This window comes from Parasteatoda tepidariorum, chromosome 9 (genome assembly GCF_982258835.1).
Source record: "Parasteatoda tepidariorum strain Cologne lab strain chromosome 9, Ptep-v5.0, whole genome shotgun sequence".
Lineage (NCBI taxonomy): Eukaryota > Metazoa > Arthropoda > Arachnida > Araneae > Theridiidae > Parasteatoda > Parasteatoda tepidariorum.
In genome coordinates, this window is record NC_141763.1 from 31447515 (window position 1) to 31466253 (window position 18739).

Below are 18739 nucleotides of genomic sequence, written 5' to 3' on the forward strand. Positions count from 1 at the left end.
AATTCAATTGTTTTGTACAGTGACGGTATAGAATAACATACTAATTACATTTCATTGAGTTGTTACTCTAGCGAAGGAAATCAGCTTCTGAGTAGATGCCTTATCTCCCGCCACCATTTCAATTATGTGATTGATAATAATATTATAATTTTCGAAAATAATAATTAATAATTTTTACAGGTGCCAAATAATCGAAAGAACTACCATGCAACCACCAAAGAAGAGTTCAAGAAAATTACAGTTCGAAGAAGTTCTGCCGATAATCTAAGCCTCAATCAAGGGGACCAAAGGAATGCAAGTTCATCTACAAATTCTGAAGATTCGTCTGATGAATATTACACAAAAGTATCCTGGCGTTCTAATGCTAAGGATAATCAGGACACAGAAAGACTGCTAATGTCATACGGTGAAAACCCTCCTAGATCCCATGTTCAAAGAAAAAAGAAACTGCAAAAAGTGTCCAAACATTGTTCGGGAAATTGCAGGAAAAGATCACACACTTTTCACACCGATAGAGATCTGGTCAAACCAAATATTTCCGAAATAGGTCCACAGAAGTTCCATTCTTTCCGTATCACCAGGAAACAAATTGAGGAGAGTGTAAAAGACAGGCCTATTGACATTAATCTGATTCGAAGCTTAAGTGGTAGTCTCAGAAAGAAATCTTCATTGCAAAGTCCAAATAATTCCATGCAGAAATTTGAAAACACAAATTTGCCAAAGACTGATATGAATCCAAAAACTTTGGAACACCTACTATTAAGAGAGATAGCTTCGGACTCTAAAATACCACTGCTTATGCATTATCAACATGACGAATCAAATGATTTAACGATGAAAAACTTGACCCATCCTGTTCGTTCTATGAGTGAAAAACATAAAAGTGAAACAGCCACTTTAAAGCGAGAGTACATTCAAAAGAAAAGAACGAAGAAACGCTTAAAATCACCACCAGAATCTGCTTTATACCACACACCGAACGAATTTAATTCTAAGCAAAAAACTTCCAAAGAACAATTGAACCAGCAGAATGTAACTATGGACTCTTTAACAGATTGTCGTTCATCGCATTCTGAAATTCCAACCATCACAATACAGTTCCCAAAACGGAAAATAAAAAAGGGTTCTCGTAGCAGGGACGATGCCAATGCGAGCGAAGAGCATACGTTCACCATTACCATGCCAAAGAAACGCAGCTTGAGCTCTGAGCACGAATCCAGTAGTGTATCAGAAAGCTCACCAAGGTTATCACATTCCACAGAGGAGAGTAGTAAACATCATTTTCAATTACCAGAAAACGCAGGAGATAAAGATGTAACTGAAACAAGTACAGATGAGGCAAATGGCACCATTAGACTTTTGAAATTGGTGTCCCTAAGCAAATTTGACACTCCTTTCAGTAGTGATGGAAATCAAATGAACACTCCGAATAATTCACCAACGGAACCGTTTCCTCAGCGGAAACGTAAAGCAGATCAAAGTAGTACAGACAATTCCCCTTTAAACGGTACTAATAAAATTGCTGATCAGTTTGATAGAGTGTTACTACAATCGAATTCCCATGATTTCAGCAGTAATTTTACCTCAGAAGATGATTCCAAAGGACATTATGTGAAATCCCCTTCAGCGCCACAGTTGGACTGGAGAAAAACTTGTGCAAAGAAGTCCAAATCAGGTGCTCCAAATGTAAAGACGCTAATAGAAAAGTACAATCAAAAAGTCATTGAAAGTCAAACGTTTCGAAGTCCATATTCTAGTAATGTGAATTCCCCCTCTACAATACGAAAGACCTCAGCACCAACCCAATCTTGTCAAAGTCCTCTACCTCAAACCATTCCTTCATTCTTTAGTACTCCAACAACACCTGTAACATTTGAATCTAGTAATAACTCTCCAATTTTTAAACATTTTACCTCCGAATTGGTCTCTAAGAGTCCTCCTTCCAGTCCTTTAGCTATTGCTCGTGCCGAGGCATTGAGAAGAGCAAAGGAAGAGTTTATATCGTCCCAGACATCGTTAAGCCTACCACCGGGATTGCCAACAGAGTGTATAACTAGGTTAGGAAATGATGATGAAATGGAAAAATTACAGAATGAGGTAAAATATAGGAAAGCAGCAGAAACAGATCAACAAAGACAATTGCAACATGTTGCACAAGATGACGATGTTGCATCTTGTAGTTCAATGGACTCCGCTAACATTGTTATGTTAAGGGCAGGGGCAAACTGCCAAGAGTTGCGAATGCCAAAAAGAAATTTGGAACCTCAAAAAAGTGACAATCAAGTAGAGGAAAAACACAACTTGAAACCTTCAAAATCATTATCGAATTCATCACTGTTTAAGTCAGTCCTAAGTCACGATTTCAAAATGCCATCAAGTCTCCTCAGGTTAAAAAAGAGCAAACGTAAGAAAGACATGAGTACGGTAACTCACCTTTGTAGACAGAGTTTACTTTTGACTTGTGAGGATACTAGTGCATTACCTGTTCAATCATCTCACAAAAGTTGTCCCTCTTCACCTGATCTGAAGACGAAGAATGCTGGAAAATCTGGTTGGTTCCAAAAGAATATTTTTAAACATAAATAAAACGAAAATAAAAGATTTTTATTCAAAAAAGCTTAACTATTTTTCTGCTAGTTCATAATATATATGGAGGCCCGTCTATATATAATTTTCATAGAATCATTGTAGAAAACGAACTAAAATTACAATTTTTTTTCTTCTTTCCGATTATTCTTACAAGGAGGAGTTAAACTTTTCAACAACCAGTTTAATCTATCCAAAACGGAGATAAAATACTTTCTTCCCTAAGATGGTTTTTGAAGATTTTAATCCCGGTTTCTGAAGAACTGATTCCTCAGGTTTTGATAGCATTGTCTCTTAATAGTTTATTTTTTTTTTAACTAAACTGCTAAGAATATATATTTAGAACGATCAATATGGAACATTCTGTATTAATAGTTAATAATGCCCAAAAGTTAAGGAATTCATATTGCCGTAGTCTAAAATTTTTTTAAATAAAATTTGTTGGAAAAATTAGGTTTTTATGACAGAGTCAAACTTGAAAATGACATTTAATCCATATAAATATGAAAACTCGATGCTTGAAGTTCAGTGCCTTTTCGATTGGCAAATCCTATTATACATGGTGAGAATAGTAACAATTTTAACTAAACCTTTCTGGAGCTACATGAAATGCCACTTTTGCTAAGGAAATTCCGTAATTCTTTAACACTATATAGCTCTATACTATATTTCAATTAAAATTTGATCTATTACAAACAAAAAATACAATAAGAAAAAAAAGTTATCAGCCTAAAGTAAGACACTCATCTGTATTTGAAATCAGACAGCTATTTTAAAATATACTTACGGGTGATAACATAAAAATCTATAAACAGCAATTTTTTTAAAGACATTAGACAAAAATTATCGTATCCATAATTAATAAAAAATTACTTTTAATCCCACATACAAGTTCATACAAGTTATAGCTATCAAAAGAGTCATTAGATAACAAAAATATATAAATAAAAACTCCTGAATTATTATTTCCATTCACTTTTGTTAGGTGTCATTTGGTTTATTCTTTGAAAAAAGAAACACAAGAAGCAAATACATTGTCTTAATTGCAATGCCAGATGCGTAAATAGGCGATGCGTAAGTCAAACGTATGTAATTTTAATTTCTAAATTACACTGAAGAACTATTTTTTGTTGCATGTGTTTTTTAGCAGATCTTAGATACTTTTGTATCACTAATTTCATATCTACAATCTGTTTCTCGCTGCAAACTACAGTTTTTGTTGAAATATTTTTGTAGAAGTGTAAGAGTTTAAAAACATTATACATTGAGTTATTAACCTTGGGTGGAGTAAAAGTTGCTACAAACTTCTAGGAGAGTTAAGACACATCATCAGAATAAAAAATTGCATAGAAACCAATGCTCGTAGATGCTGTCATACGCCACTGGGGGCACATCTCCATTATGAATTGTCTCTTCGTGTGCTTTTCAACAGGAAATAAATAGGTCAGCGCCCCAGCCACATATGACATTTCTGGGTATGAATTTCCATAAAATTTTAATCCTGATGATAAGTCCCAACGCTCTTAAAAGCTAGTCGCCACATTTATGCGACCCCTTATTATATATAATGTTTTTAAACTTGAACATTTCGACAAAAAAAAAATACTAAAAATGTCGTTTAAATCAATTCTGTTGCTTTAGGAGCGAAGCTAATTTCAGATTTGAAATTCCCCCACCTGGATTAGGCAATATCAAGTATTAGCATAAAATCAACGAAAAATTTGTTTCCCCGAGCTATTGGTTGCTTAGTTTCGTACATAATCTTATTAGAATCACCATAAACAAATACACCGGAAAAAATGTTTTGCCCGTATAAAAGATATTCAATTATCCACCCGTATACCACCTAAAAGTGGATTTTCAAGTATCATTTACCATGACGTAAAACTTTCTGCGAAACATAGTATGGGTATTTTTTCAAATAAACATCAATTTTTTACTGTAATACCTAGATCTCTTTTAAAAATTGTAAAGTTTTTTTTTCAATCTTGTAACATTTAATTTCCTTAACTCTAATAATATACTCGAAAATGTTTCATGTGGGTAATATTGTGCAAGAAATTTAAAAAAAAAAACTTAAATATCCAAGAAAGATTAGTCTAGTTTGATTGCGTTTAGAAAAAGTAAACAGAATTAACGGCGCTATAAAATATACCTGATGCAGAAAAAAAGAATATATAGTTACTGGGAAAGCCTGGAGAACGAGGCAGATACTGATTTATAAGAGTTGATTGGTCCAGGATTGGGGGAAAACAAATTTCTGGGGGTCCCCTAAATGTTACAAATGATTTAGTGTTTTTCCTCAAGAATCTTCCATTGGACTTGTGAGTTAACAAAAATTGTAATAAATATAAGCTCAAATTTACTACACACTAAATATATCGTGATTTACTCCTGTTATAAATAATTTAAAGGCACTTTATAAATAAGTAAACTTGGTATAAAGTTACGAAAGCACCTGACAGTTGTGTCCCCACATTTCTAGATCAGGTTCTGGAACGAGGTACGGTGTGATAGTTTTATTTACGTCGCATACTGGGCTATTAGAGACGGTCTGAGAAACATCTCTGAGGATAATCCGGAGACAACATACACACGTCACATCCCGTTTTATAAGGAGGATACATTCACACACCATCTATCTATCCGCAGACCGAAATTTTGAACTGAACCAGAGCACGATCAATCTCCGATCCAGTAAGCTCAGAGGTATTGATTTGTTATGGGAACTTGCAAGGCTTTGTGACCTCGTCAGGTTTAGCGTGCACCAGTCAGCCTTTTGTACACGAGATCGAACTCACGACTTCCCGGACATGGCACCAATGCCCTACCAGGCAGGCTATCCCGGCTTTCCCTAGAACGAGGAATCCCCCGAAGGAAAAGAATTTCCAAACAGTGACACAATACAAGATGAAAACAGAAACAGAATTATAAATAAGCTGTATTTATTGAAATTTATAATACACTTCGCTATAGAATGTTCAAGTTATAAGTGCGCATCACAAGCTATGAACCAGATGAGTGAAGGCGCAAAAGAATTCATTTTAACACTGAATATTTTTAATCAGTAAAAGTACACTCAAACATGAATTAGTTTGGAACAGGATTCCACGATTTTTTTATAGATTATTGTTTGTTATGAGTTTGAACAAAAAACATAGCTTTCCACAGACTTTCAATATGATTGTTTTGATAAAACATTTAAATATAATCACACATTTAATTGAGAAATTATAACTCAGCTTTTACGCTCAATTTCCCACATCACAAAAATAATTCTCCAGTATTGGCTTCAGACAGTATTGCAGATATATTCATGAAGGTTAAGTACAAATCTCAATCATTTCTTTCAATATAGTAGTACTACCATGCAATCAAACATTTCGAATTAGTTTTATGTACAAAATATTTTATATAGCAAAATAATACTACTCTTCTTATTTCTACAGAAAATAAATTTTACATACTCGTAAAATAGCTTAAAAGTTAACTTTTCAATAATATAATATTAGCAATGTTGAAATGATGTAAATAAATTTTTATAATAATAACATAATTAACAACTCATGGCATATTTTCTGATTTTAAATTAAGTATAAAATAATACTAGTTTTTACAAGCTCTGAAATAATACGCACTTAACATGGGACTTCAAAATATTCTCTATTTTAATATTGCTTACATTTTAAACAAAAATGTTAAATAATCAAATATGTTAAAAAGCGACTATAAATTAGAAAAGAATGCTCATAACTATTTTATGACTCAACTTATTACAACAATCGATATTAAAATTTAAAAAAAAAATTGTATGAATCTTGGACAAAAATATTATTAAATGTTAAAAAGCAATAGAGTAAAATAAATATTTAATAAATAAAACCATACTCTAATTTATTAAAATATATATCTTTATTGTTTAAATCTTTGCATTTCATGTGTAGATGATTCTAAGAAGTAAAATTGAGAAATAGAAAGCATGACTTTTCGTTAAAATTAAAGCATTTAATACAAATTAAAATCTAAGAAACATGAAACTCAATAGCCATATTTCATTGCTCAATAGTGAGATTTTCTTACATAATAATTAGCTTTTCTTGTTTAATAACACATAGCTGCTTCTAATAAATAAAAAACAAGAAAATTTGACTTTCTGCTAAAAGTAAAGCGTACAACGTATAAAATTTCTTATTACACATTACTAACGTATTAACAACGTTATAACGTATTAATTTATAATGTATTAAATTTTAATAAAAATAACATTTAATCACTAATGAGCTCATCTTTTTTTAATAAGATTTTCTTGCTCAATAATGAACTTATCTTGCTTAATAATGAGCATTTCTTGCGAGCGTTACTTGCTCAATATTGAGCTCTTCTTACTCAATGTTGAGCGCTTCTTACTAAAAAATGAACATTTCTTGCTCAACAATGAGCGTTTCTTGTTCAATTATGAGTGTTTCTTGCTCAAAAATGAGCGTTTCTTGCTCATTATATGACTGTTAAATAAAAAAACAGGAAGCATAGTTCTTCATTGAGATGACAGCCTTTTTTATGTGTAAAATGAAATAAAAAAATCAATAGTTACTACTGAGCTTTTAATTCTTCTGATATACGAACTAAATCAATGGAATAAAATGAAGGGTAAATGCATTTCCTTCGCAAGTATTGATAAGAATAATTTAATTTACAATGTATAAAGGCAAGTTCTTCACATGAAGAGTGAATACTAAATACACTAAATTAATATATTTTGTGCTTTTGTTTTTCTTAAGAGTCACCAGAAGCTTTTTCAAAAATGGACAAACATGAATACACAAAATTTAGAACTGCAATGCTAATAGTAGAGAAGCCTTTCACTTGCATTATATCATTCACAGAGTTTATTTTTTTTTACCCTTATCCCAGGCGAGATGGAAGATGCATAAATCTTCCGTGCATGCATCTCTCGTACTCATTACACTCACAGTTCACAAGAGAAATTCGCATTTAATAATAATTCAATTAAATTTGAAAAGTGACCTATTTTAATTCGAAATAAACAATAGCAATAAATATTTGTTCAAGAAGGGCACTTTATTTTAAAAGAACGTAACCAATGTCTTTTTTTTTTGATACTGTACACCTTTACACAACCTAGCTACGTAGAATCGAAGATAATACGAAATAAACGGCAGGCAACCCCAGACGACTTTGAATAACCGCGAATCATAAAGATCGAAACTATTCCCCAAGGCCACGCCAACTAATCTTCTTCCTCCTAGTGTTCTTAATTCTTTGAAAGCCTTGGAACTGAGAATCATGAAGACAAAATGGCAAACCGCATAATTAAATAATGTATATGGCACAGATGCAGTATATAGAAGCACAGGAACGAAAACTGGCGACAGCTCACGGTGTAGCCACAGAACCACTTCATATGTTACATTTGAAATAAATGGATAATTATTAAGAACAAACTTTTTAAACTTTTTTCGTTTAAATAATGCGATTTCCAAGCAAGTTTAAAACCAAGCTAATTCTAACGGCTTCGGCACTTTAATGGACAGTGATTTTGGTCGAGTTTTTTTTTATTTTTAGTACTTTAACAGTTATTCTACGGCAGATGATGCACCTTTATCTCCAGATCCACTGGAAGTCTGCTCACCTGACTCAGAATGTGAAGAAATAATAGTTGTTGTGTGAGTTACTGTTTGCTCTGAAGTGTGAGGAGTAGTTGACTCTAGCCTACAAAATAAAAAGGTATAAACAGATAAAATATCGATAAATGGTAACTATATAGTGTACACAATATTTTTTCTAGTTAATTCTGGAAATATCCAGCCAAAACAAATGCTAAAATATCATTGAGTAATATGGATATCACACGAGAGAAAAATAAGAGTAACCATAAACGTAACCTCCACTCTAAAGTCTCTTTCACCGTTCGAAGTTGCCTATGGTTACCATTTTTTGGTACTTGTCTTAACTTTTGGTTATTATTTTTTTCATGTGAGGCTATTATCTCATATTTTCTCATCGATGTTTGTAAAGGAAGGCAAAGTAACTCACGGACGCTCTAAAATAGACATCCTTAATTTTATGTATTAACTTAAATAATTTAATGGATTAACTCAAAATTTCATTCTATCATCCTCTTCATCAACGTCTCCGCCATTTTTATTTACAATTGTAAATGTCATCTCATAGAACTGAAACGTCATAAAAAGCAAACCATCTGATTGGTTCAAAAATGAGTTGCTCTTATGTATAGGAAATTTTTCTCTCAGCGTAGATAAACAGTTGCTCATATTTCGGGCAACCGTGATTTCTATATCACACGAAGATTTTCGAGAAACAGTGGAAGATACAATTGCACTTAACGGTCGACTTGCCGATTTCGCTTCCGATAATTTTTATCATGTGATATTACCCATAATATTGGAGTCTAGCTTACGAAATGAAAGATGCATATTGCATTACGGAGTTACAGAAAAAGCACCTAGATTTCACCAGATAAAGTAGAGAAAATCAATCCTAATCGGTTAAATTCTAGTCTGTTTTTCCCGTTCGTCGTTGAAAACATCGTTAAGGTAATACAATATTGAGGTAATGCAGAAATAACTCTTCTTTGGTGTAATGTCTATAAGTCTTGCGCCACATTAGGATTCCCTTAACTGTTTTTTTTTTTAAAGTTAAAGATATTGCCCAATATTACCTATCTTTTCATCTATCGTTTTAAACATTTAGGGTAGTGATTACATAACACTTTGTAAAATCCATTAAAACGATTGTAATTTTAAGAAAATATTTTACAATATAGAACAGAAAAAATGTTGTAGGAAATTTGGTCTTTTATAGAATGCCTTAGTCATTGTACACATTGCCTAAAATTGATAGATAAAATATAAAATGGGGAATATTTCGCACAGGTATAAAATGCATGCATGGAAAGTCTCTCACTCACACACACACACACATATATAACACGTTTTGAAAATTATACAATATACGCTTATATATAAATTTATATCATTTGAAACTTACGTTTTGGCAGCTTCTGCAGAAATAGTTTCTTTGACTTCCGTATCACCTAAAGTATAATAAAATGCTTAAAATTTAAGTGTTAATAATACTAATATTGCAGTTTATAGACAGTTATACATAATACCGACACGAAAATACCCATTTAAATGGAAAAGCAGATAACTCGTAGGGTGTTTTATTTTTTATAAAAAAACACCTTCGGAAAAAGCGCATAAAAATATACTTGAATAAAATTTTTAATTTTACGTTTATAAATTTGCCTTGCGTTGAAAAAAACAGAGCAATCTAAAATAGAATGCATTTCAGAGCAAAAAATGTCTAAATACTGTTAGGAAAAATATTAAAATAAAATAATTTAAAAGCAGTTTTTCCATTTGTTTAAACATACGATAGTAGCGAAGTGTACTTGTTTTAATTGTACAAACAAATAGGAATAATGTACTACTAGTGTTTATAGGTGACAAAAACGCAGTAAGTTATTAAAATAGATAATTTTACTTAAGCACACATCCGGTTTTAAGTTAAATTATTTGCTGAAAAATCATCAAAAAATTTAATATAATCAACGAAATCCTTTATGTTCGAAAGATTTAATATAACGTTTCGCATAGTTTGGCGTCATACATGATATAACTTCATTTATGTCATCTTATGTTTTACACAGTATACTAAAATGAAATGAAAAATGTGATTGCGTAATACAAGTCATTTAATCATTTAAAATTTTCCTGAAGAGCTGTATCTTCCTTACGACATATGAAGAAATTTATTTTCGAAAGCATAGGAAAATATGAAGGAAATGAATATATATATATATATATATATATATATATATATATATATATATATATATATATATATATATATAAACCCCGGTAAACGCTTTTTAATTAACATGAGTTAGTAAAAAAACAAAAGATCAGCAGTTTTGTAAAAGCACATTCAACGTATAAGACAAAAAAGCAATTTTGAAGCAAAAAACATGCATATACCTGATGGAATAAGTTCCTGGCACTCTTCTGCTGTTCTAGAAACTTTGATGTGTGAAGAAAAATGAGAAGATGCTCCATCCCCATTTCGAGAATTCCACTGCTTCATGTATTCTTCCATTTGTTGATGAGCGTTTGGTCCACTAAAAGAAACAGAGTGGACTTCTGGTTTGATTATCACTTGTTTAGTCACTCTGATGACATTGCCTTGTTCGTCTACTTTTTCGAATTCTGTAGTATCGTCAGATGGGTCAAAACTTTTAAATCTGTCGACAAATTCTTGTGATAAGGTATCAGCTTCAGGACCAGTGAAAGTTCTGGAATGTACTTCAGGTTCAGTAAGAATTTTTTGTTGTACAGTTCGCACTAGAACAACATTTCCTTTTTCATCAAAAGACCTCTCTTCCTGTACCTCCTCTTCGCCTAAACCTGCTGTTTCTCCTGCTGCATGTTCTCTCAGAAATTCCTTCAATTTTTCTTCCACATTGTTCGAGGAAGAAGACGAGGAAAACTGAGTTTTTGTATGAATTACTTTTTTCATTTTCTTTATAGTTCTAGGATTCCCAAATTCATCAGTTGTATGAATTTCTTCGATTTCAATATCAGGTTCAGCTTGCGAAGATTCGTACCTATCCTCTTCTGGTTCACTTTCATCTGGCATTGATTTATAAATACGATATTGTTGTATTTCTTTAGGCTGACTCGCGTAGCTCGTTGTTCTAGTAGTATATACTTGGGTGGTGCTAGCAGATGGCAAGTTTGCTCCAATTTTGTCTTTTGAGCCTATGTTGAAATCATTCATATTATCTTCGGACGCTAAGAAATGCTCAACATTATATTCTGTCTGTATATTGCCTTCTGAGTCGACAATCACTTTCCGTCCATCTTTTACTAGAATTTCTAATTCATCAACTGGAATGTCTTCATATCTGAAAGTAATACGCCCTTCCTGCTCAAGTGTATCAGTGCTGGAAACCATTGTATTGTCTTCAGACATCAAGGCACTGGTTAAACTAGTAGACATGGCTGATTCACTTTCTAAATGAAAAGCAGCAGCGGCTGAACTACTTTGCTCTAAAGAATCAGTACTCGATAGCATTACATCTCTATTCGGTATCTCAGTAACTACGATTTCTGTTCTTTCTCCTTTTAAATTTGTTGTTAAATGCTTGATTACAGTAGTTTCGCCCACTTCCGGTAACTTAGATCTCATCTCGTCTGCTTTACTTGAATCATGAGACATGGCAGCTGCGAAACTACTTTCCAGAGATAATGACGATTCATCTGGTAAAATGTCCATTTCATGAAGTGAATCATCTTCAAGGTGTCTGTCTTCAAACAGCGAATCTCTCATTTCATCACCTTGAAGTGAATCTACGTCATCGCATTTGCCTTCATGCAAGGAATCTAAGTATTCTTGTCTATCTTCCGTAAGAGAGTCTGGTTTTAAAGAGAACTCTTCGCGCAATGAATCTTGCTCTATGTCCTCGGATTTATCTTCCCTTGAGTCTCGATCTGTTGATTTGAGAGAAATCTTATTAGTATGAACTGTTGTAATTTTTGTTTCAATATTAGAAAGCTTAGTAGTTTCAGTAACTTTGTGAGGAAGCATGCCCTGATCTAAACTAGCATCTACAGGTTTTTGAGCTTGTTTTATTAATATTTGATAAGGTAGTTCATCTTTAACAACTTTTTCTGATTTTAATATGATTTCTTCGATATTGTCGAAATGGGCATCGTATTCATCTGCAATGCTCATATCTTCCTCTCTAGCAGCATCCGATTTATTTTCCTGACTGGTTTCAGATGCCTGGCTTTCGTGGCCTTCTTCAATTTCAGATAATTGAGTAATGCTTTCTTGCATTTCGGGTGGTATTTTATCAGTTTCAATGCATTCTTTCTCAAGTCGCTCAAACTCCGTCAAAGAGCTCATTGAGACATCATCGTGATCACCACTTTTACTTACTGTCAATTTTCCATTTAACGAATCAATGGAGCCAATACTGGATTTCCTACCTGATACAATTTCAGCTTCCAACCTTTCAAATTCTTGAAGAGAAGACGTAGACATTTCATCTAGATCAACATTTTTTGAAAAATATTTCTTTCCTGCCAATATATCAAATTCTGGATCTTTCTTATACTTCGGAATAATTTTACTCTTCTCGCCGTTTTCCAGCGCATCTTCATCGACCTCTTCATGCGTATATAAATCACCATAACACGGAATATCTTCTTCGAGATCATGATCTTGTTCAAATCGCATACCATACGAAAACATGGATTCTTTCTCTTCACTCAGTTGATCGCTATCAACATCCATTGCTTCATCTGGTAGATCAAGAATATCTTTCTCGAATTGCATTCCATAGGCAAACCCAGACTTGCTATCGTCAGGACTAAGAGGAGGTGACGAAACTGCTTGCTCGCCATCAGCAGATAATGAATAATCAGCTTCTTCATCAACTTCCTGTTCCAGAAATTCCGAAATTGGTTCTTTTGCATCAAAACTTCGTATAAATCCGCTACCTGAAAAATCGTCAACTGGAGGTTCGGGCGTCACTGGTCTTTCAATAATATCCTCCATTTGATGATCCGATTTTAAAATTTCACCTATTTCAGCATCAGCTACATCATCAGAAACACTGCTGTAGTGACTTTTCTTAACTTCTTCAGATTCCACGGATTCATGAAAAGTTTTGCCATCAGTGATTGATTCTTCGAAAGCGTAAAATTTGGATGAGCTTTTTGTCACACCGTACTCATCTCCATCGTCATATTCTGCCGTATATTCAACTTCTCCAGGTCCATTTAGTACATATTCAACTGATTTAATTTGGTAATCTTTCTTTCCCTCGTTCAATGTACAACTTTCACTCGAATCTTTTTGGGCCACACCATCAGCTGAGAAAGTTTTATCGGTAAAACTAGCGCTCATTATCACGGAATCCGGAGATTTATCTGCCTCATCACTTTTTGGCATGGTTAAAGACAATGGGAGGGTTCCACTTCTAGTTTCTTTATCACTTATTTCACTCTCACTTATTAACTCGAACGGACTAGATGGAATACCAGTATCAGATTCAAGGGTACCCTCAATTTTACCTTCAGATGATATGGTACTAGAGACTTGAGTAACGGTGCTAGTTCTAACAATTGATTGAGATTTTGATGTCTTGGAGCTATCCATAAATGCCGCCTCAGAGGAATGGCTTGTTATTTGTTCAGTTGCAGAGTGTGAAAGTTTATAATCCGCCGTGCTTGATTCAGCAGATTGCAAGGGTTCTGACTTTTGACCGCCAGTGGAACGAGAAAATTCTTCAAAATATTCTTTTGTTATTGGAGAGCTTATTTCTCTCTCAACTAGATCTTCTTCAGATATCTCAGATGGGATGTGCTGTAATAAAGGTCTTCTGATTATTTCTGTTGAGCGGGTAACGAAGGTAGATCTTACAATTGATGCGGGGATATCACTAGTTTGTTCTTCTGTATGGGAGGTAGTGCTAGATGTTACAATTTGACCATCTCGTACTACTTCATACGGACTACGAGAGCGCATCGAAGCAACTTGTTCAACCTCATCTATTAGCTCAGCACCGGCGAAGGCAGTGTTAACAAACGCACAAGGTACAAAGCTGCTATCAGATGCTTCGGGTTTAGATTTTAAGTCAAGCTCAGGCTTTAACTCTGATTCGGTTAGCATTTGTTCGGACTTCAAAACACTTTCCATTTGCAATTTTTCACCATGCTCTAAAATGTTAGTAAAACAATAAGCAGGTTATTAATGGGTACACACATGCTCAAACAAACTGTAAATCATTTAAACGTAAGCAATTTCATTCAAATGAAAGCCTTAAGCTATTAGTTGTAATTTCATGCAGAAAAAGAGCTCGATATAGATTAAATTCTGAAATAGTTGGTTTAAACCTTTCTCTTAATAGGATTCAAAATAAAGTCAGCTGAAATTCTCATATTGGTTTTAAAATAAATGTTTTATTTATTTGATGGCACAAAAGCCAGCAGAAATGGCAAAACTTCAAGGAAATAAAAGAACAAAGATTTAACTAAAGAAAAAAAGTCGATAATAAATCTCATGAAAAAGGTGAAAAGATCATCGTAGTAGGCTGGAGTTGTATATTCTACATTTATGTGAAAAAAATCACTCTCCCCCCCCGATTCCGACAAAATTTTGTTTGTGTAAAGGAGTGCTTATACATAAATAAGCATTCATAAAATTCCATGCCTAAAACAAAGCTTTTAAATAAAAATTTTAAAATAGTGTTTCAATATTAAAAAATTAATGAAATTACCAGATTTTCATATCTATATTCCACGTATTTCCCACAAGAACGTTTTATTAACCGATTGCTTTAGTCATTTTATATAGAGTTTGAGAACACAATTTTGTATACTATGCAGAATTGTTGTAACTTCTGAAAAGTTCTTTGTAGTATATTTATTTCAGTAAAACCTAGTAGCTGACTGCTTACAGTCTTCAAAATATTATTTTAAATTCGATGTTTCGTGAACGTTTGGTACTTCCAGCTGATTTTTAATTCATGAACTACCATGTTTCTTTTCAGTTTTTATATCACAAGTAATTAAATTGTTCAGTATTAGAGACAATTGCATTATTTACTTAAAAAATTCAGAACTATGATTATTTCAAAGTTACAACTATTGTTCTTTTCTCCATTAAATTGATAACCAATTTAAATAGTACAAAAATTACCATTACTTTATTATTTAGGATATAATTTTGCTTCAAAATTGCATCAATTTGCAATCATTTTGCAATCAATTGGCATTCTTTATTAAAATTTAATTTGATTTACTTGCCATTTTAATTGCTTGAAAAATTAGTCCAATGTGTATTTTTAAAGTGATAATCTACTTTTAAGAAAGTTCAAATTAATTTCTTAAATTAATATTTAGGATTATGAGCTCAATTTCTCGTAGGCAAACAGTACATACATACATACAGATAAAAGCAGTCAAGCAAACAATATTTCAAATACACACGACGTGCACAATCGTAGCTATTAATTTGTGTTAGTAATACTCAAGCTTAATATACAAACAATGATTTTTAAAAATTTAAGCAATAATAAAGCAGTTTATCATTTAATTTTAAAGCTTTATAAAATATTATAATAATTGTACTCACCTTTTGAAATACAAATTTGAACAAAAGCTCTTATTAGAATTTTGAGATAATATATTATAGTTCATAAAAGTAGTAATTTCCATTCATATTCAAAAATGTATTAATAACTGATTTTGAATATTAAAGAAATTTTAAAGACTAATAACTGTTTCACTTAGATTTATACAACGAATAATAAGTTCAACTGTGAAAAATTATTGTCGGAAGTGAGCCATTTTTGGAAGATTTTACCTTTAGCACTAGATTACCCAAGGAAGTCGTTTTGACTACTTTTTCATTTGCAAAAAATGTACAAATAATGATGCATAATTTTTTTTCCAAGTGAGGTAATTTTTTTTAATTGTTAATATTTACTATATAACTGTAAATAATACAAAAAATATTAAAAATTAATTAAACAAATTTCTTTACACATTAATTATTCTTTCACAATACAGTCATTTTGACTGCTTTTGGAGTCATTTTGACAGCTATATAGGTATATACTAAGTTTCAGTCTCTCACGTTGTATTTTATAGCCATAAATGAATAAAATGCTGAATATAACATTTTAAACTTATTTAGACCAAAATTAAGACAAAAAAGTATGAAAAATAGGTTTAATAAAAATTCTGCGTCAAAGGTTTAAAGGGGGAACAATTTTTCAAAAAATGAAAGAGAAAAAAATTATTGCATTTTTTGATATTTTATCCTTTAAAGATTATTGTTCTAAAAATAATATATCGAGCACGTCACATGACGCGCTATGATTTGTTTGAATAAGTGAATTTGTGCTTTCTGTTGATTAATAGATTTGTTTGATTTCAAAAATCGTAATAATTATCATTACTAAATTACTTATTAATAATTATTATTACTTTATTTAATGTATCCGACTATTTTTAAAACAATTTTTTTTAAAAATAAGCTTAGTCAAAATCTTAATTTTATGTTTGTTAAGTCTAAAATCTAAATTAAAAATTAAATCCTAAGACTATAAAGGTAAAGTTAAATTTAAAAATTTTTAAAATATTTTTGTAAATAAGGGAAATTTAGAATTTAGAAACTAAACTTTTTCACTTTCACGCAAACAGCTGTACAACAAATTGCAATGTATAAATTCCAAAGTAATTTTCTACTAAATCGATAATGTAATTACCTATGTTTTAAGCAAATATTAGAAGCAAAATTCCAAAATACAATGAAAAAAAACTAATTATATTGTTTAATATTGATTTTTTTTTAAAAAATTCGAAATATTCTTACGCAAAGCTTGATAAAAATAACATTCACTCTTAGTCTTTATCTTTTTCTTCAAAACGTCGCTAAAAATATACAAAAACTACATGCAAAATTTCAAAGCATTCTTAAATGATTTCTTTTCTATAATATGTAAAAATCAACGCTCTTCAGAAAATGCATTCAAAATACAAAAAAATTCAGAGAGTAAAGAAATTAATAACTCGAAATATATTTCTAATTCTTTCTTAACTTAAGTTCAATTACGGATTATAAAAAAAAATCATAATTTTCTTCGAAATTGCCTATTTTTACCCAGTCTGATATCTTAAATTATAAAATTTTTTCACAAATCTCAAAGTTTCTAAATCAGGTTAGAAAACTCTTGCTTTTGAAGTACGGAACAAAAATTTGCTTACCTGATACAATTTTTCCAACCGATTCGGAAATATCAGATTTTGTAATCTTGTCTGAAATATCAGCTTCGGGAGCATGAGCAGATTTAATAGTAATGGATGCAGTTGTCACTTTGACGTCTCCATTTTTATATGAGGAACTGACCGTCTCTACAACAGTTTGACTTTGTTCGATAACTTTGGAATCTGCTAAAATCGGACTGGAAGATGAAACAAATGGTTCCTTAGATTGTGCAAAATCAATCTGTTCATCAGTTTGTAGTTTGGGAACAGTCACATCTTGCTTGAGATCAGAAGCTGTAAAAATGTACAGTAATTTTGTAAAATCCACAATAAAGTAAACACTCAAGTCTGAAATTTTATTTTCCCTACTCCAGGTTTATTGTTAGAATTAGGACTTAAAATTTTAACAAATTTTAAGTCCTAATTCTAAGTCCTAAATTTTAACAAATTTTAAGTCCTAATACTTCAATCCTAATCTTAAGTCATAATTATGTAATTAAGACTTGAAATTAGGACTTAAAATTAAGACCTAATTTTATGTTCCAATTACATTAAAATTTGTTAAAATTTTAATGTAATTAAACGCCATTTTAATTAAACCGAGAAGAATTAAATAATTGCAAGGAAAGCAATAAGATTTTAATTGTTGATTATAACCAGCAACATAATGCCATTTGTTTTCTAATATCAAAATTAACATGCAAATTAGTTTTGAAAATGTTTCAATTCCACAATTGAATCAGCAATTTAAAGGGAACAAACACCATAATATATAAACTCAGTTTTTCTTCCTCATCACATCTATTATATGTTCATTGTCAACAATGGTATTTCACAAAAACCGTAGCGATGCAAATGCTACATTAGTTTAGGATTACCATAATAATTACTTTAATTACTAGATGTGGTTATTATAAATAATTATGGTAATAATTTATAGAGATACAATCTCTAATTATCATAAATGGTGTTTTACAAAGAATTTATTCAAACAACGGCTATATTGGTCACAAATACTGTAGTTTCTAATTTGAAAGTATTTATTTTTGTTTATGTATTTTACATTTGTTCCCTTCTTTGCAGCGAAATTAATTTATAAGAATATCTTATAACTTTTTTAACATCGAAGCAAATAAAAGCTATAATTCAATCACATTCCAAATTAAAAAAGTAATGAAAATATGTATAAAGTAAATAAAAATCTAAAAGAATGAATAAACAAATAAATAAAAAAAGCAACCAAGGAAGAGCAGTTTATTGAAAACATAAATTATGAATGCAATCGAGGTTTAGCTAATCAAACCTTGCCAAGACAACACCAAGGCGTTACG

At 31.5% G+C, this 18739-nt stretch overlaps 2 protein-coding genes across 36 annotated transcripts in view; one reads left to right on the forward strand and one right to left on the reverse strand.

Moving 5' to 3' along the window:
* Positions 1 to 2616, forward strand: part of LOC107453200 (uncharacterized) — a 76047-nt gene extending 73431 nt beyond the window's left edge. The window contains exon 17 of the mRNA XM_016069926.4: positions 181 to 2616. Within this exon, the coding sequence (XP_015925412.1) occupies positions 181 to 2586 (2406 nt within the window). The 3' untranslated portion in view covers positions 2587 to 2616. The remainder of the gene's footprint in view (positions 1 to 180) is intronic.
* Positions 2617 to 5514: 2898 nt separating this feature from the next.
* The window catches only part of LOC107453194 (uncharacterized), a 252200-nt gene continuing 238975 nt past the window's right edge, over positions 5515 to 18739 (reverse strand). For 34 of the 35 annotated variants that reach the window (XM_087151201.1, XM_087151200.1, XM_087151197.1 and 31 more), the window contains 4 exons: positions 17409 to 17702; positions 10608 to 14354; positions 9616 to 9661; positions 5515 to 8316 (listed from right to left, as the gene is read on the reverse strand). In XM_087151201.1, the coding sequence (XP_087007327.1) occupies positions 8181 to 8316; positions 9616 to 9661; positions 10608 to 14354; positions 17409 to 17702 (4223 nt within the window). In that variant the 3' untranslated portion in view covers positions 5515 to 8180. The remainder of the gene's footprint in view (positions 8317 to 9615; positions 9662 to 10607; positions 14355 to 17408; positions 17703 to 18739) is intronic. The other variant, XM_087151213.1, reaches the window with a different exon arrangement.